At 39.6% G+C, this 20,068-nt stretch overlaps 2 protein-coding genes across 2 annotated transcripts in view; one reads left to right on the top strand and one right to left on the bottom strand.

The window, feature by feature from the left end:
- Positions 1 to 62: 62 nt before the first annotated feature.
- On the bottom strand, positions 63 to 19,172 carry mtmr2 (myotubularin related protein 2). Its single transcript, XM_057821758.1, has 16 exons — positions 18,947 to 19,172; positions 18,639 to 18,720; positions 18,537 to 18,560; positions 16,918 to 16,981; positions 16,727 to 16,821; positions 16,552 to 16,656; positions 12,317 to 12,421; positions 12,144 to 12,227; positions 11,833 to 11,982; positions 11,559 to 11,747; positions 11,307 to 11,492; positions 8,599 to 8,805; positions 8,427 to 8,519; positions 7,121 to 7,234; positions 6,865 to 7,041; positions 63 to 4,390 (listed from the first exon to the last, which is right to left on the bottom strand). Exons 1-16 carry the CDS (start codon positions 19,024 to 19,026, stop codon positions 4,226 to 4,228), a joined length of 1,920 nt encoding a protein of 639 aa, XP_057677741.1. The 5' UTR covers positions 19,027 to 19,172; the 3' UTR covers positions 63 to 4,225.
- Positions 11,378 to 20,068, top strand: part of cchcr1 (coiled-coil alpha-helical rod protein 1) — a 172,116-nt gene continuing 163,425 nt past the window's right edge. Inside the window, exons 1-2 of the transcript XR_009061390.1 lie at positions 11,378 to 11,764; positions 11,858 to 11,916. The gene's annotated coding sequence lies outside the window, so the exon portion shown is untranslated. The remainder of the gene's footprint in view (positions 11,765 to 11,857; positions 11,917 to 20,068) is intronic.

Consider the following 20,068-nt stretch of genomic DNA (forward strand, 5'->3'; position numbering starts at 1 on the left):
ACACCCCCCCCCCCCCCCAGTGGCCGAAACTGTCATGGTATGTAAATGACTTTCCTATACACTGTTTCTGAATTTAAAATTAAGACTTTGCCGGTAAAATGTTCTCTATGAAAGTATAAAAGCAATAAGAAAATTTTTTTAAAAATGAATGAACAATTTCTTACATAGTGGGTCAAATATTTTTCGAACTGATCATGTGACCAGCACCTTACTCACCTGAGGCAGAAGGGGCAAGATGGATATACGTAATTTTTTCAAACCTAAGCTTTCAAAAGTGACAGCAACTGAGCGAGAACCAGGGATTAAGGATTTGGATCATGAAACGGAAGAAAGCACCACCAAAATGATGAGCGGAGTTTCAGTTTGCCCCACTAAAAACTAAAGATGCCGACTGATCGGGTCCGATCACGTCATTTTCAAAGTATCGGAATCGGCAAAAAAATATCGGACATGCCTTTTTTAAATATATATATATATATTTTTTTATTAAATCGTTTTCTAATTGTATTTAACGTTACAGACAAAATGTCTTACACTCATCCAGTCTTTAGTTTTGTCTTAAAGTAGGGCTATCAAATTTATTGCGTTAACGGCGGTAATTAATTTTTAAAAAATTAATCACGTTAAAATATTTAACGCAATTAACGCATGCGCTGCACGTCCTACTCACGCGTTGTCGCGTTCAATCTATAATGGCGCCTTTTTACCTATATGTAGAGCTAAAAGGCAGCGTAATATGAGTAGAGTGAATTTTGGCAGTCTTTGGAGCCTTTTTTTAATTGGCTAAAGCCTTACAATCCCTCTTTCATCAATTAGAAATATCGTGGGAAGCAATGTGGGGAATCAAGGTAGTTTCCCAACGCAGAGAAGATATATCAATTGGTGCCACTACGCAGTCATGGTTGCACTTCCCATCATGCATTTGGGCAGAACAGTTAAATGGCTACAGTATCATTTACTGAAAGCTCAACAAATACACTAGATGGGAATATTTAGTCACAATATACAAAGTCACATTTATCCTTAAAGAATTACAAGTCTTTCTATCCGTGGATCCCTCTCACAGAAACAATGTTAATGATGTAAATGCCATCTTGAGGATTTATTGTCATAATAAACAAATACAGTACTTATGCACTATATGTTGAATGTATATATTCGTCCGAGTTTTATTCATTTTTTTCTTAATGCATTGCCAAAATGTATAAGATCGGGAAAAAGTATCGGGAATGATTGGAATTGAATCGGGAGCAAAAAAAAAAAAAAAGCAATCCGATCGGGAAATATCGGGATCGGCAGATACTCAAACTAAAACGATCGGGATCGGGTAGGGAGCAAAAAAACACGATCGGAACAACCTTACTAAAAACGTTAATTGTACGGTTGTGATTATAAACACTGTTTCAGTGCCATCAATAAATATGTTTTGCCCCCACGCCACAGATTTCAAACTCCGCCTATGGTTCAAAGTCCTCTCAACAATAACATCTTCGCAAAAGATCACTCTAAATATAATGACTTTGACAGACCACAACAATATCATACAATTAGTGAATATGGTTTCATAGAGAAGAACAAGAAAACAAATGATCATCATTTTGAACATGCTTTTTACTCTCACTTCACTTAAACCTCTCTTTTTTTTGATAATTTTAATACAATTAAAAATGTACATTTACAGTGAAAACTTTGTTAACAAGCTTGGTGTTTATGCTTAAAGCATTTCAGCCAACTACAAGCCCTTTAAGATGTTGCTACATTATTAAACAATAATACAAAAGGAGAACTAATTTGTTAAAAGGGTAACCAAGGCCTAAAATCCAACAGTATTAAAAAAAGTGCAATCTTATCAGTGACATGCTTAACTTTTTAAATACTTTGTGGTCATTTGTGATTGTATTATACAGATGTGACTTGCGAATAAATAAATTTGTATATTTGCCTTGCTTTACTATCTTTTTACTGTGAATGTCAGTTTTTTAATTTAGGGAGAAAGTAAAGGCACAGCATAATTAAGGCATGTTACCGGAGATTATTAGCGCTCCTGGTTACTCTGGCATCTGAATTGAAAAGCTCACATCTTCAAATTACAAATTCTAAGTAAATCATAGACTTGTTATGATATTGACGGGTCAGATTCAACCTACAGTGCGCCACGCCTTCAAGTAGGGGGCTATCCCACAATCCGCTGCAGTTATTCGCAGCGACACATGCAGCGATCCAACGCCGGATTTAGGTTGAAAAAGTACAAAAGCTGTACCGCATACAAACAGGAAGGATTGTCTCAGGAGTGATTCGTTCGTGGGTTCAAGGTAATTATTATATTTTTCGTTTTTTTCACAACAATTTTCAATGTAAAAAGCTCTTTTTTGTAAGGCTGCCGCCACATTGACTAACAGACTAGCATCATTCTTCGACATATTTACGGAAAATAAATGCTAACTGCCCGGTTTTTTGCTCTTTTAACAAAGAATCGAGACTGTTTTACGTCCATATCTATAAAGAATTCAGGGATTTAAGCACTTATTCACAAGTATTTTCACCAGAAAAGCTTACATAAGGCGGCCGCCACATTGACTAACAGACTAGCATCGTACTTCGACATATTTATGTAAAATAAATGCTAAATGCATGTTTTTGTTCTTTCGCTTTTAACCAAGATTTGAGACTGTTTTGTGTCCATATCTATAAAGAATTTGGGGATTTAAGCATTTATTCACAAGAAGTTTCACCGGAAAAGCTCTGTTTACATAAGGCGGCCGCCACATTGACTAACAGACTAGCATCGTACTTCGACATACTAGTATTTATGTAAAATAAATGCTTACTGCATGTTTTTTTCGCTTTTAACCAAGAGTTGAGACTGTTTTGGGTCCATATCTATAAAGAAATCGGGGATTTAAGCATTTATTCACAAGAATTTTCAACGAAAAAAGGTTGTTTGACTGTAACAATGCAAGCCCCGCCAATATCATTATGAAGTCTGGAGTAAATTTAGATTAAAAAATTAATTTTTTAAAAAAACAGCGCGTGAACAATTGTACGTGTATATTTGGTCAGATATAATGTTGAAATGTCAACTCAAGGAATGCCTTAAGTTAAATGTCATACACGTATGAACGTCTACGTTCATAACGCAAAAGTGGAATTAAAATGGCAGTTCAGAATTTTTTACATTAGGCGTAATCGTAGAGTTAGTGGGGTTTAATTAGTTGTTAGAGTTGATTTCAACAAATTCCATGCAGCTTGAAAGTTATTTCCTAGTTTCAGGGCTCCGGAGTGGCTAAGCTAGCACGTGTCAATGGGGCCAACTCAGCATGCCATTAAAAACGATAAAGATCTACGAACAGATCCAACTTAGTCAAATAAATTCAAACTGCAGATCCTTGTTCTAAAACACCCACACGACCAAAACAGTGTCACACCAATGTGTTGTAATTCATTTCATTATGCAGGACTATTTTTTTAACATGCGTAACACGACCACAATAGAGAGGAGTGCTTCGGCCACTCCTGCTCACGCCGCATTCGAGGGAAGTGTGGGAAGTCGGACTTATCCCGCTCGGACGGTACCAGTTGCGACCTCAGTGTTCCAAGCGAATGTAAACAGCAAAGATGGCTGATCGCGGTAAGTCGGTTTTATTTTGGCCATCAAAAGACATTTTGACCTCCAGCCAGTGTTGTTTTTGGCGGCCCTTTTTATTTTCGTGTTAGTCTTTTGGACGATAATACTGATAAGTCTTAGTCATATTTTAGTTATCTCAAAAATGTCTTCATCTTATATGTGCATATGTTGTTCTTTATTGGCATGCTAAGTCGGCCCAATTGACTTGCGCTAGCTTCACCACTCCAGAGCCCTGAAAATAACAAACTACACGGAATTTGTTGAAATCAACTCCACAGACTAGTTAAACCCCACTAACTCGAAGATTAAGCCTGATGTCAAAAATTCTGAGCTCCACTTTTCAGTCAAATTACCCATTAGCTAAAGCATGCCTTTACATTAGCTTAAGCAGATTTTCAGAAAGCTAACTTGTGTAGTGTATAGGGCATTAATATCTTACCAGGGTAACATTTTAGTACTTTATGATTGACAAGTCCATTGGAAGTACGCTTTGCTTAACTAAGAGATTAGCAGGCAAGTTTTACAGGTTCCTTGCAAGTCCAATTGGAAAAGAACGTCAAACTCAAACAGGCAAGAAGGTGGAGTGTTACTATGGTGTCGTCAAACAAATGTCTGTACTGGGGTGATGGACCGCGTCGGGGAGCCCGCTCGTTCCGAGGAAGACGACGCCGAGCGATTGGTCACCTCTCGCTGCAGTTCGTCTACCCTCTTCTGCAGCTCGGCACGTTTCGCTAGCAGTTCCTTGTGTCGCTGATGAACAGGTTCCTGCAATAACCACAAGATTTGATTCTAGGAAACAAAAGTTATGTGTTACAGTGTATCACAAAAGTGAGCACACCCCTCGCATTTCTGCAGATACAGTGGGGAAAATATATACTTACACTGTATGTAAGTATATATTTTCATGGGACAACACCGACAAAATGACACTTTGACACAATGAAAAGTAGTCTGTGTGCAGCTTATATAATAATTTATTTTCCCCTCAAAATAACTCCAAAAATAGCCATTAATATCTAAACCCCTGGCAACAAATGTGAGTCCACCCCTGAGAAACTACATCCCTAAATGTCCAAATTAAGTACTGCTTGTCATTTTCCCTCCAAAATGTCATGTGACTCGTTAGTTTTACTAGGTTGAGGTGTGCATAGGGAGCAGGTGTGTCCTCTCATACTGGTCACTGAAAGTTCCAACATAACACCACATGGCAAAGAACTCTGAGGATGTTAAAAGACGTATTGTTGCGCTACATGAAGATGGCCGAGGCTACCAGAAGATTGCCAACACCCTGAAAATGAGCTGCAGCACAGTGGCTAAGATCATCCAGCATTTTAAAAGAGCAGGGTCCACCAGAACAGGCCTCGGGTTGGTCGTCCAAAGAAGCTGCGCGCACGTGCTGAGCATCACATTCAAATGCTCTCTTTGAAAGATCGTTGCAAGAGTGCTGTCAGCAATGCTGCAGAGATTGAAGAAGTGGGGGGTCAGCCTGTTAGTGCTCAGACCATACGCCGCACTCTACATCAAATTGGTGTGCGTGGCTGTCACCCCAGGATGAAGCCTTGATGGGGGAAAATATTACATTATGCTTTTGTGATGTATGATTGCTTCTGTGACATAGATTGTAACAACTTCTATTGTTTTTCACATTGTTCCCATAGTTAGGAGACGCGCTTGAGAATCTCACGAGATAACTTGTTTTGCACCATAGTATTGTTTTACTACACGCCTGGGTCCCATAGTTACACGCCTGGGTCCCATAGAGATAACTTGTTTTGCACCCATAATTTTTACCATTTGTTGCATTTGTCCCATGTGAAAAGCCCTTTTTCAAGGGGGCTGAACCAAAAGTAGCTTTAATGTTTGTCATTGGTCAGGGCCGCGCCGCTCGGGGACGGAGGTTGGCCTCTCCGCCTCCGCGGGGCGCGTCCCTACAAAAACCGAACATTTCCAGGCGACCCATGAAGTCCGTCAGGGGTCACGTACGGAACGCCTGGCTTTGTTCCTTTGCCGCTCTGCCGGAGTGTTGCTGGCTTCCCACTCATTTGTCACGGTAAGCAATTTTCATTGCTAAGGGACACTTGGTTGTGCTGTAACGTAGCGCGGGGATTCTGGGGTTGACAAACTCAAATCTAGCGTCATCGTTGACATTTGTTATGCTTGTTTTTGATACTTGTTGCTTGTTCTTGTAGTATTGTAATCAATGAATCTCATTTATTCTGCATTTTCTAATCAATAAACATCGTCTATTGAGCAAAAGTGTGCCTGTTACTGATTCACCACGTACCTGGAAATTTTGGAAAACAAGCCTCTTCTGAAGACGGTACACAAGAAAGCCCGCAAACAGTTTGCTGAAGACATGTCAACAAAGCACGTAGATTACTGGAACCATGTCCTATGGTCTGATGAGACGAAGATTCATTTGTTTGGTTCCGATGGTCTGAAGCATGTGTGGCGGCGACCAAGTGAGGAGTACAAAGATAAGTGTGTCATGCCTACACTCAAGCATGGTGGAGGGAATGTCATGGTCTGGGGCTGCATGATTGCTGCAGGTGTTGGAGAGTTACATTCAATTGAGGGAAACATGAACTCCAACATCTACTGTGAAATACTGCAGCAGAGCATGATCCCCTCCCTCCAGAAACTGGGTCGCGGGGCAGTGTTCCAGCATGACAATGACCAAAAAACACACCTCCAAGATGACCACTGCTTTACTGAAGAGGCTGAGGGTAAAGGTGTTGGACTGGCCAAGCATGTCTCCAGAATTGAACCCAATAGAACATCTTTGGGGGATCCTCATGCGGAAAGTGGAGGTGCGCAAAGTCTCAAATATCCGGCAGCTCCGCAACGTCGTCATGGAAGAGCATTCCAGTGGCAACCTGTGAAGCTCTGATCAACTCCATGCCCAGGAGAGTAAAGGCAGTTCTGGATAACAGTGGTGGCCACACAAAATATTGACAGTTGACATATTGTACGTATGTTAATATTGACAACTTTCACTAAGGGGTGAACTCACTTTTGTTGCCAGGGGTTTGGATATTAATGGCTATATTTTGAGTTATTTTGAGGGGAAAATAAATTATTATATCAGCTGCACACAGACTACTTTTCATTGTGTCAAAGTGTCATTTTCTCAGTGTCGTCTTATGAAAAGACATACTTAAATATCTGCAAAAATGCGAGGGGTGTACTCACTTTTGTGATACACTGTAGACACCTTCGAAATAAGCGACAACTCTCACCTGAGGCCTCATGCGAGGGTTCCAACGTATGTAGTAGCCCACCCAAAGCTCCAGGTGGCGTAAGCTAACTACAGGGAATAGCACATGGTTGGAGAAGTTCACATACAATGGATTGGTGAACTCCTCAAGCTGGCTGTTAATGTAGGACCACAAGGATACAGTCCTCTTTGGAATCTCCTGTCAAATTATTTGGCTTCATTAGCATTGTTTTTTTCTTAACTTTCATCAAAATAGCAGTCAAACTGAATGCGCGTACTTCTTTGAGCCTCTGTTGTTCGCTGTTACATAGAAATGTCCCAAACAAGCAGCTGTAAAGATGGTCCAAGATGGTCACCAGGAAGTATTCATTGAACTCAAACGCTGCAGGGAACTAAAGCAAAAAGTTGAACTGTGTTACCCTGCCATTCAAACATTTTTTCCTCAGTGCATTGACTTCATAATGTATTGACGGCTCAGATCGGTCATGCGCTGCGCCTCGCATTCAAGTAGGGGGACGCCCACATCAAGAGGAGCTATCACAAACACATACACAGGCTGTACCGCATACAAACAGGAAGGATTGTCTCAGGAGTGATTTGTTCGAGGATTCAAGGTAATTATTATATTTTTCGTACCATGCATGCATTTTGAAATGTTGTGAAAAAAATCAATGGGAGAAATTAGCTGCTACTGCATTGGCATCATAGTTCGCAATATTTACGTAAAATAAATGCTAACTGCACGTTTTTTTTTTTTTTGCTTTTAACCAAGAATCGAGACTGTTTTACGTTCATATCTATAAAGAATTGGTTGATTTAAGCATTTATTCACAAGAATTCCCACCGGAAAAGCTCCGGTTACATCAGGCGGCCGCTAGCTACATTTACTAACAGACTAGCATTGTACTTTGACATACTTACGTAACATAAACGCTAACTGCACGTTTTTTTTTTGCTTATAACCAAGAATCGAGACTGTTTTACATCCATATCTATTAAGATTCGTCGATTTAAGCATTTAATGACAAGAATTTTCACTAGAAAAGCTGTGTTTACATCAGGCGGCCGCTAGCTACATTCACAAACAGACTAGCATTGTACTTCGACATATTTACGTAAAATAAACACTAAGTGCTCGTATTTTTTTTTTTTTTTTTTGCTTTTAACAGAGATGCCAGACTGTTTTACGTCCATATCTATAAAGAATTCAGGGATTTAAGCATTTATTCACAAACATCTTCACTGGAAAAGCTCTGCTTACATCAGGTGACCGCTAGCTACATCCACTAACAGACTAGCGTTGTACTTCGACATACTTACGTAAAATAAACGCTAACTGCACTTTTTTTTGTTGTTGCTTTTAACCAAGAATCGAGACTGTTTTACATCCATATCTATAAAGAATTCAGGGATTTAAGCATTTATTCACAAGAATTTTCAACAAAAAAAGCTCTTTGTTTGTGATTCCACTCGGTCAGCTTTGACGGCCTCGTTAAAAATGCAGGCCCCCTATTTATCGGCCCCGCGCCCTGTGTCCCGTCAATACATGATGATGTTTATGCCCAGTGTTAAATATCCATTTACCTGGCGTGTCAACTGCCAGACACAGTCGACAAACTGAATGAAAACAGGTGAGCGATCTGCATCAGTATGATTCTTATCACCGTGGCCGACGCGCTGAAAGAGCGTAGTGGATAAAACCATTAAAAGGGACAAACTACTTTATTTGAAGAAAGGACTCATGAACTGATCTTACCAACTGAAAGCGGTGCCCGAAGCTCAGCCATTCTTTCTCCAGCAAGACTTGGAAGCCACGAATGGTGCGGTAGTAACCGTCCAGCATAAGCATGGCCAGTGAGGTGAGCTGCGCCGTGCGGTCCCAGCCGTCGCTGCAGTGCACTACCACGGAGGTTTTGCCTGACTCGACCTTGTCCGCGATACGCAGGGCTCCCGCCAGGATCAACTACCAGCATGAAAAAGTGGTACACACATTGACTTAAAAAGCTAAGTATGCTACATGTACTAATCACGGATGTACAGTCCCTGACAAAAGTCTTGTCGATTATCCATTTCGTAGAAACAATTGCTAATAACCTGACTTTCAATTATTCGGTCGGTTTCAGAAATGGCTCATATGAAAGCTAAGACCCTCCCAAATGATGTTGAATGTACAAAAATATATTTGTTTCACTGAATAAAAGATTAATCATTTAATGAAGACATAAAGGTCAAATTTTGGCAAGACAAAAGTTTTGTCGCCTACAGACAGTAGTGTGAAAATTCAACAAAAAATGTACTTCAAATACAAAAATATGTTAAATAACATAAGCGAATTAAGTAGTGGTGCTGTGAGATCCAAATTTAATATTTTGTATGACTTCCACGGGCTTCGGCAAGGATTCATACGATTTATTGATAAAATCATCAGGAACATCAAAGAAAGCAGTCTTGCAAGCCTCCCAGAGTTCATCAACATTCTTGGGTTTCGTCTTCCATGCTTCCTCTTTCATCCTGTTCATGTCTGGTGACTGGGCTGGCCAGTCCTGGAGGATCTTGATCTTCTTTGCCTTGAGGAACTTTGAGGTAGAGATTGAAGTATGCGATGGAGCAGCATCCTGCTGCAGAATTTGTCCCTTTTTGTGGTTAGGAATGTAAGAGGCAGCCAAGATTTGTTGATATTTCAGACTATTTATGTTGCCTACCACCCTGCAGATCTCTCGCACACCCCCATACTGGATGTAACCCCAGACCATGATTTTGCCACCACCAAACTTCACTGTTTTGTGGCAAAAGGTGGATTTTTCAGATGAATCTTGCGTTGAATTACACCACAGTTGCTGCAAATATTGCAGGAGACCTACTGGAGCCCGCATGGATCCGAGATTCACTCAGAAAACGGTGAAGTTTGGTGGTGGCAAAATCATGGTCTGGGGTTACATCCAGTATGGGGGTGTGCGAGAGATCTGCAGGGTGGAAGGCAACATAAATAGTCTGAAATATCAACAAATCTTAGCTGCCTCTTACATTCCTAACCATAAAAAGGGACAAATTCTGCAGCAGGATGGTGCTCCATCGCATACTTCAATCTCTACCTCAAGACAAAGAAAATCAAGATCCTCCAGGACTGGCCAGCCCAGTCACCAGACATGAACAGGATGAAAGAGGAAGCATGGAAGACCAAACCCAAGAATGTTGATGAGTTCTGGGAGTTAAATTTTCACACTACTTTCTGTAGGCGAAAAAACTTTTGTCTTGCCAAAATTTGACCTTTATGTCTGCATTAAATGATAAATCTTTTTTCAGAGAAACAATTATATTTTCATACATTCAACATCATTTGGGAGGGTCTTAGCTTTCATATCAGCCATTTCTGAAACCAATTGAATCATTAAAAGTCAGGTTATCAGCAATTGTTTCGACAAAATGGATAAGCAACAAGACTTTTGTCAGGGACTGTACTTGTAATTAGGCCAGAACGATATTGGAAAAAACTATTGTTGCGATTTTTGGGGGGTTTGCGATATATTGCGATATTATATTGCGATATTAAAAAAAAAAAAAAAATTTTGTAAAGACATTTTGACTAGATGACTTGAATAGCTGTTTGGTACAACTTTGGATGGCTCACCATCACCACAGTGTACAGTGATCCCTCGTTTTTCGCGGTTAATGGGGACCAGAACCCGCCGCGATAAGTGAAAAACTGCGAAGTAGCACAACCCCCCCCCATTTGTGTGTGTGTGTGTGTGTGTGTGTGTGTGTGTGTTTTGTGCTCAATGTATTTATTCAGATTTAGCATTGGAAAGAGACATATAAGACATGTTTTTTCGCACTTTTCCCCCCAAAGTGATTTAAAAAATGTATATAAATCAATGGTTTTTAAGGACTTCAAATGTCATAATTATGATCAGTTTAAACATAACTGTCCAACCAAATCATTTTTGAACAAGAATAAAGTACTGTAGTAGAAAAATGCTTGGCTTTATTAAATGCTTCTGTTTATCTACCTTAGCTGTAATTCTTGGAGTGACATGTAGAAATTTCAAACTACTCATGATCACTTCTGGCATTTATTTTATGTCTCCAACGGCTCCACCCACACACACATTCATTCCAGCGCGGCTTCCTTGCAGAAACTGTTTAACAAGTTAAACTATGATTGACACATTGCTCCGCTTTGATGTCCGCTTCTTTGGCAAGATCAAAGACAACGAGCATCGTTAACTTTAATAAGCAAGTGCTGCAGTGACTGTGGGAACAAAGGGCTGGGAGAGGGAAGGTGTGAGGCTGTGTGCAGAGCAGAAAGCAAGGCTTATGTGGATTAAAAAATAAAAACTATCGCACGTGCTTGCAATGGGACTATCGCGCACGCGCACATCGCGATGGCGATGTTTGAACGATATATCGTTCAGGCTTACTTGTAATTCAGGTGCATCATTAGAATAGCATCACGTTTATGCTCACCTTGATGTGCTCAAGCCAGTGAGTGGACTCCAGATTGGAAAGCCAGTGAGAATCCTCAATGTTGGGGTAGACAATATCCTTCAGTTTCCGGAGTGACTCCCTCATCACATGGATATTGTGAATATCCAAGAAGACCAACTCTGCGTTTTGATACGCGTCCTCGCTTTCGTATCCGCCACCTTTCATCTGCGGTCATTTCAAGATTGTTTGACCGCTTGCTTTGACCTTTGTGACAGCGTTTTTCCCACAAACCTTGTTAGCAGCCGCGTTGACGCTGGGTCTAGCGTCGAAAATGAACAGTTTATGCGACTGAGCGTTGGCGTCCATGATTGCCTGCAGGTATTTTTCATCCTCTTTGCTTCGCTTCCCGTTGACCCCGACCATTGGCTGACTGCAACGTGTCACGGTCGCCTGACTCTCGGGGTGGATCCAGGAGAGCACCTCAATAAAGAGTACAGGTATAAGGAAAGATTGTTCATTTAAAAATTAAAAAACAGGAATCATCGAGGCAAAAACGGTAACTCACAGGTATCCTTCCCTTTGCCCGGAAGGCCGCGACTCTCTTTAGCTCCTCGTCCGGAATGTTGACCGGCACGGCCATCGTTGACGGGTAAGTGTCGCACAGTTCGTAGTGATCGTTAACCTTCGTAATCCTCCAACTTTCATTAGGGATGCCCTATGCAAAAATTCTAGAATCAATCTGACCAATTACGAAGCAGTTTTGAACGAGCAGCTTGATTCACTACTCTTTACTGCGAGTCATATTTTTAACACCATAAATTCACTATCCCAAAACAACTAAGCTAAATTGTTTGAATGACTGAATTAGTGCAATACCTGTCTTTTATATTCAGAGATTGCGTCATACACCTTCCATCCATTCTCAGGAAAAACTTGTCCATACTCAAAGGCAAATATTTGCTGCGAATAGAGGGAGGAAATCTATTAGTTGGTGGATCTAGCCACCATCAAGCTCTAAAGGGTAACATCGCTAGTGATATCTCACTCACCAGTCCGTTAGAGACGGGAAACGCAAATTTCATCAACACTTCAAAAATGGACTTTTTGAGGGTGTCATCCATTTGCTTGTGTGCAAATCGCAGATTACGCATATCCTAAAGAGAGAGAGAGCCAAAGGTCATGATCATACAAAGCGCTCAACAGCGTACAAACATTTCATGAGTTTCTTGGTATGGGATTGTTAACTAGGGGCGTGACAAAATATCGAAATGGTGGTACAACGTAGAGCCGGGCGGTATACCGAAAATTTACTGTTACCGAAATTCTTAACGACGACCGACGTAATTTTGACCATGTTGGTAAATTCGGTAATTTAATAAAACAAAAAAATATAGTCTTTTCATCCCGCTTTGACTCTGTGTTGCTCGGCTATGGACATTCTCCTTTAAGAAGGCAGTCAGTGTGTTTATGTATGAAGTCACGTGGTTATTAGGAACTCAAAGAAACAGCCCGGTAGGCTAACGCTAGCGGCTATCGATAAGGCAAGGCAAGACAAGGCAAGGCAAATTTATTGATATAGCACAATTCAACACAAGGCAATTCAAAGTGCTTTACATCACATGAAGGTCATAAAAATCACATTTAAGACAATCAAAATCGGAAATAAAATTATACATAAAAAAATAGCATTTAATAACAAAAAGAATAAAAATAAATAAATAAAAATAAAACAAAAACTACTACTACTAATAATAATTGAAATCAGCAATGGAGATAAGCACAAGAGGAATAGAAAGCAAGTAGATTGAAATATATAGACAGTTATGGATATGCAGTGCTAAACAAAAGCGTTTTTAGCCCTGATTTAAAAGAGCTAACAGTTTGAGCTTACTTCAGACGTTCAGGTAACTTGTTCCAGAGGTGAGGAGCATAACAACTAAATGCTGCCTCACCCTGCTTGGTTCTTGTTCTTGGAACATGCAGAAGACTGGTTCCAGAGGACTTTGGGGTCTAGATGTCTCATAGGAATCTAACAAATCAAGCATGTATTTTGGTCCAATGCCATTAAGTGTTTTGTAGACGAGCAGTAGTATTTTATAGTCTATCCTTTGACTCACTGGAAGCCAGTGTAGCGATTTCAAAACCGGTGTAATGTGGACCAGCTTCCTTGTATTTGTGAGGACTCTGGCTGCAGCATTCTGTACTAGCTGCAGCTTCCTGACTGATTTTTTATCAAGACCCGTAAATATACCGTTGCAATAGTCCAATCTGCTGAAAATGAATGCATGCATAAGTTTTTCCATGTCTTGTTGAGTCAGAAGCCCCTTAATACAGCTTACTCTGTAATATTTTTCATGGGCCGAAGTTCCTGCCCTATTTTCCCAACAGCTTCCATCACATCTTCAGTGTTGACCTTATCTCCAAACTCCAGCTCTCTGTGTTCCAGCAAAATTTTAGGTCTGAGTCAATAATTACGCCAAGGTTTCTGACTTGATTTGTAGCTGTAAGTGACATTGAGCTAAGTTGCCTGCTTATCTTTGACCTTTCCTTTTTTGGCCGAAAAATGATCACCTCTGTCTTCTCCACATTTAACTGGAGAAAATTCTGGCACATCCATTCATTGATTTGATGAATGCATTTACTCAGGGAGACTAAGGGACTATAATCATGTGGGGACACAGAAATGTACAGCTGTGTGTCATCTGCATAGGCGTGATAGAAGATGTCATACTGTTCCATTATCTGAGCTAAGGGAATCATATAGATGTTAAATAAGAGTGGTCCAAAAACTGACCCTTGAGGGACTCCACACGTGAATTTGGTTCGTTCTGACTGTTGGTTTCCGATTGACACAAAGAAATCCGTATCATGTAAATAGGATGTGAACCACTGAAGTATAGTGTCAGTAAGCCCTATCCACTGTTCCAATCTGCTGAGTAGTATGTTGTGATCAACCGTGTCGAATGCAGCGCTGAGATCCAATAGTAACAGAACAGATGATTTGCCTGCATCGGTATTCCGACAAAGATCATTTAGGACTTTGATAAGCACGGTCTCAGTGCTGTGTTGTGGCCGAAATCCAGACTGAAATGAGTTAAAAAGATTGTTTTGTATCATAAAAGTCTGGATCTGTTCAAACACAACCCTTTTGATAATTTTCCCCAGGAATGTCAGATTTGATATTGGCCCGTAATTACTAATGGTTGAGGCATGCAGATTAAGTTTTTTTAGGAGAGGTTTTATTACTGCAGTTTTTAAAGTCTGTGGAAACTCTCCTGTTTGGAGAGAAGTATTTATAATCTGAAGTATGTCTGGGGCTATGCAATGAAAAACAGTTTTGAAAAAGTTTGAAGGAAGGATGTTGTGGGCTTTAATTTCAACACAATTTCTGTTAAAGTGGCATAGTCTAAGAGGCTAAACTGTCTAAGATTGACGTGGGGGACATTTTGGGAGGCATTTAGTGTAACAATTGTTAATCCGGAGTTGCACACAGTCTGTCTAATCTTTAGTACTTTGTGTGTAAAGAATGCTGCGAAATCATTACAGGACACCTCAGATGCCAATTCCTGAGGTATTGATGATTGTGGGTTTGTCAGTTTGTCAACAACAGAAAATAGTGTGCGAGTATTGTTGGTGTTTCTACTAATGATCTATGAAAAATATGACCGTCTATATGAAAAGCAAATGTGATGGAGTCAGGCTTAAAGGAGCTTCGCCAAACTTTCACCGGGCATTATGTAGACTCTTGGCGGCCTCCAAACGGGCTCTCACCCGCTTCCCTCCCTGGTTCTCATGATTTCAGGAGAGGGTGCTTTCTACTGGTAGACAGGCCTTAGGCTTACGCTAGTAGCTAACGCTATAAAATGAACGTGATGGAGTCGGATAGCGGCTCTAACCTTATTAAAACTGAACTTAACGAGTGGATTGGGCACGGACTGCATCTAGCACAGTGGTTCTTAACCTGGGTTCGATCGAACCCCAGGGGTTTCGGTGAGTAGGTCTAAGGGGTTCTGTGAAGGTAAAGAAACGCAGAGCCCTATTTTCGTACGCTGATTAAATCGAGGCAAAGTGGCGTTTTAGACCAGGTTTTAGACTAGTTTGCTTCCAATTTCTTTAACTGCTAATCCTCAATGTGATGGGAGGAGGAACTGGTTTGCTCAGTGGAAGGTTGACTCGAACTTGGTAAGAGGGAATACAACAGACCAATGGGCAGCGTGTTCTCAAAGTTTGACCTGTTTATAATAACATGCTTTCAAAAAGAAATTTGAAAGGGAATTTGCTCAATTATTAGCTTGCTATACTGGTTTTGAATTTGAAAAAAAAACTGCTTTATAATCTAATTCCGAAGAGTTCGATTAATCCACACGTGAAATTTGTGGGGTTCGGTACCTTTAGCAAGGTTAAGAACCACTGATCTAGCAATTAGTATGTCGCGTTATTTTGTATCTGCGTGTGTGATTTCTTTGATATCTTTTATGAGGGTAAAGCATTCAGCATAAATTATACTGCAACAGTGAAGCCTATAATATGACCATTTAATGGCCACAGCTATTTTTCTGTATGTGCTTGCTTCATTCTGTGTCATTACTGCCATGATAAAATCTTAAATGTTTCATTGGCAAAAGAGCAATATAGCTTTAATGTGTGTGTGTCTGTGTGGAGGTTGTATGTGAACGTGCATGTATTTAAAAAATGCTCTGGGGGAAAAAACATGAAACCTTGAAGAAAAGACTTATGTTGAGTAATTATGTCACAGCATCCATTACCAGTAAGTTGTCTGTTTGAAGTGTTTGGTTCAAACTAAGTCATTTGCGTTTCAATGACATGTTTGCACAGTCGTTGTATTGATTTTTATAATGTTGTACAATGTACATTGTTCAAGTCATACAAGCTGTTATAAATTTTCATACTTGAATTCTTATGGTCTCCAAGAAATGTTTATATTCTTAATGTTTAGACTGCATGTACAATTGTTCAAGTATGTTAAATTGAAATCTGATAAATAAACCAACGAGAAACAGTTAATTTGTATTTCACGCATTGATTCAGATTTTCAAATTATATAACAGTCCGCTTCAGCGAATTTATCGTGATATATATTCATTCGCTGCCACCCTCAATCTTCAACAGATTGGACGTCTACTAGTGATAAACTCATTCCAACTCACAGGAGAAGGATGAAAAGTATTTGTAATTGTTATATTGTCTATTGTTAACTCATCAACTGCCATTAACAGTGATAGACGTCCCATTCAAATCAACTGAGAGCTAGCAGACAACTTACCTTGCAGACTAGCCCATAAGACACATCACCACGGCTTGACGCACCGCCAATCTTCTCCACGCGACTCACCACACCGAGAGGCAGATCAAGAACAAAAGAGGGCTCCTGAAAGTTGACTTTGCGTCAATCAAAAAATCTTTGATTTGTCTGTTTCTTACATGACGAAACTTCATACCCTGCCCGTGCATTTGAAGAAGAGCCTGTAGTTGCTAACCGTCACAATTCCACACAGTGCACCGGTGAAAGGGCAGAAATAGGTGACGTCTTGCGCTGTCAAAATAAAATGTCACTTATAAACACAACAGATGCGCATTTCCCCCCAAAAAACAAACAAACAAACAAACAAACAGACAAAAACAGTCATACCCGTGTCTTGCACAACTTCATTAGGAAGCAACTGGAGTTCCTCTTTATCAGAGTCTCTGAAATTCTATTAAAAGAAAAAAAAATTTTGACAAAGTAATCAGTGCTGCAATGACTAATTGATTAAATCGAGTAATTTCATTTGAAAAAAAAACTCTGAATCAAATTTTGCTGCTTCGAGGATTCGTTTAATTACAGTGGCATTTGTAATGGTTTGTTTTGAAAATGTTTGCATTTAGTTTTATCGATCTGGGTGAATACACTGCCCGCTTGTGGCAACAGTGAATATAACATAACTCATCTAACACGGCTGAATCCAGCTGCTCCCTGTTAAGGCCAACATAAGTTAAGTTTTTGTTTCAGGTAATAGGTATATTTAGCAGTTTTTGTGTGGGAATATGTGTTTGAACAATTTGTTAAGAGCTTTGTTTTAAAAAAAAAACAAACAACAAAAAAAACATTAGAATTTCCTAGCATTTAAGCTAGCGGACTTTTGCTATGCATGTGAGCCATGGCTAACTTGGATTCAGCCATGACATTTCTGAATCCAGCTGCTCCCTAGTAAGACCAACATAAGGTAAGTTTTTTTTGGGCTAACATTTTTTGGTGGGCTAAGATATCAGCCTCATTTGCTGACAGAGTAGCATTGTACTTCCGACATATTTGCGTAAAATAAACGCTAATTGCACGGTTTCTTTGCTTTTAACCAAGTATCGAGACTGTTATACGTCCATTTTTATGAAGATTTCGGGGATTAAAGCATTTATTCACAAGAATTTTCGCCAGAAAAGCTCTGTTTATGTCAGGAAGCCGCTAGCCTCATTCGCTAACAAAGTAGGATTGTACTTTGACATATTAGTTACGTTAAAGTAAATGCTAACTGCACGGTTTCTTTGCTTTTAACCAAGAATTGAGACTGTTTTACGTCCATATCTATGAAGAATTCAGGGATTTGAACATTTATTCATAAGAATTTTCACCAGAAAAGCGCTGTTTACGTCAGGCGGCCGCTAGCCTCATTTACTACAACTATATAACTAACTATTCAACTGTATAATGACAATAAAGGGCTATTCTATTCTATAATAAGTTGTGACTGCATATAGAATTGATTAATAATCTAATTATGAACTATTTACAATTGATTCTGCATGTTTTCCTCAAGTATTAAGTTTCTGATGTGAAAATTCAGTGATTTATTAGCTGTTGAAAAATAATTAGGTTGCTATTTTGGGCAAAAACTTATATGTTAAATATTGCTATTGATCCTGAAAATATAGGTGATTTTTGTGTATCTAGTGTTAAATCTAAGAATTTTCCAGCCATTTAAAGTTTTGTTATATTTATATAAAAACAATTAATCAGGATTTTATAATGGAACGACTTTGAAATTTTTTGATGCCGCTGCTCATGAAGACTCATATATGGCTAAGGTAGGTGCCTGTTTTGGTTTTAGGTCAGTAGCAGCTTTGGTTTTGAAACAGGCCCCCTACGGATCAGCCCCGTTTCCCGTATCATGTCAATAGGTTATGAAGTCTATGTCAATAGATTAATCGATGACTTAAATAATCGACAGCTGTAGCTCTAAAAGTAGTTGCACAAGCAAAATGAAGTTCCTTTACCTTTGCAGTAGTTTTAGGCTTGACCTAAAAACACAAAACCATGTTAGTCATGAGTTGTTTTGAGAGGATTTCTGGGAAAAACTCCACGGGATCCATACAAACCCGAATCTCTGGGGAAAACTCGGATGAGGTGGCACTGTCAGACATCATGGATGGAGGTTTCACCTGGGTCGAACGCTCAGAGCTGTAAAGGGATGTTGCATTAAAGGGTCATGTTTCAGTAATAGCCAACGAAGATGCACAATCCATTTTGACTAGCATCAATTCGATGATAAGTGCTTTATTACTTAGTGCTAACAACATCAGATTCTCTTCAAAAGAGCATCTTATGTCTTAAATTGAACGAAATAACCATTAAAACAATATTTTCTGTTAGTTTGTAAACTTTTAGTTAGCTTAACCAACGCTACCTGGACAGCGAATCAACACTCGGATGTCGAGAAGAGGATTGCTTCGAGCCCAAACTGTCAACGCTTCCGGTCTTCTCCATATTGTTCGGTTAATTTGTCAAAAAACGGTGAATTCTGTGGAGTTAAAAGGAGTTTGTTTAATCCCCCATTATAAGAATGCATTAGTAAATCCTCATCAACAAAAGGAAGCCGCCATGTTTTCCCAGTCGGCTCACTTATTCGCTTCAAGACGGAGAAATTGCTTTGCAGCGCCCTCTGTTGACATGAACAAGATAAGCAACGTCTAAGGTTTTTTGTACCCATGGTTTTGTTTTTTTTAAATTCACGTAAATACCAAGTATCTTTGTCTTTGTATACGTACTAGCGAACCCACACCTGCCTTTTATTTTTGTATAAACGATATTTTGAGTTCTATAAACCACTTTGAAGATCAGTTTTTTTTTTTTGTAAAGGGCTAAATAAATACGAATGTAACCTAACAGGTACAGTGGAATTAAAAAGTATCTGAACCTTTTTGAATTTCTCACATTTCTGCATGAAATAACTATACAATGTGATCTGATCTCTGTCAAAATCACACAGAAGAAAAAACAGTGTCTGCTTTAACCAAGCCACCTAAACATTTATAGGTTTTCATATTTGACTGAGAATAGCATGCAAACAGTGACAGACGGGGGAAAAATAAGTAAGAGAACCCACTGCCTAAGGAGACTTAAAGAGCAATTGAAACCAATTTTTACCAAACAAATTAAGTTAGACGTGTGCCCAATTACTATTGAGTGTTTTAAAACTGCCCTGCCCACTGTAAAACACACACCTAGTAATAATTCTCTTGAGGAGAAGCATTGTCTGATGTGCATCATGACTCTGTCAAAAGAGCTGTCTGAAGACCTGCGATCAAGGATTGTTGATTTGTATAAAGCTGGGCAAGGATACAAAACCATCTCTAAAAGTCTGGATGTTCATCAATCGACAGTCAGAGAAGTTGTCTACAAATGGAGAGAGTTTGGCTCTGTTGCTTCTCTCCCAAGGAGTGGCCGTCCATCAAAGATGACACCAAGAGTTCAGCGCAGAATACTCAGAGAAGTAAAAAAAGAATCCTAGTGTGTCGGCTAAAGACTT

Source organism: Corythoichthys intestinalis, chromosome 18 (genome assembly GCF_030265065.1).
Source record: "Corythoichthys intestinalis isolate RoL2023-P3 chromosome 18, ASM3026506v1, whole genome shotgun sequence".
Lineage (NCBI taxonomy): Eukaryota > Metazoa > Chordata > Actinopteri > Syngnathiformes > Syngnathidae > Corythoichthys > Corythoichthys intestinalis.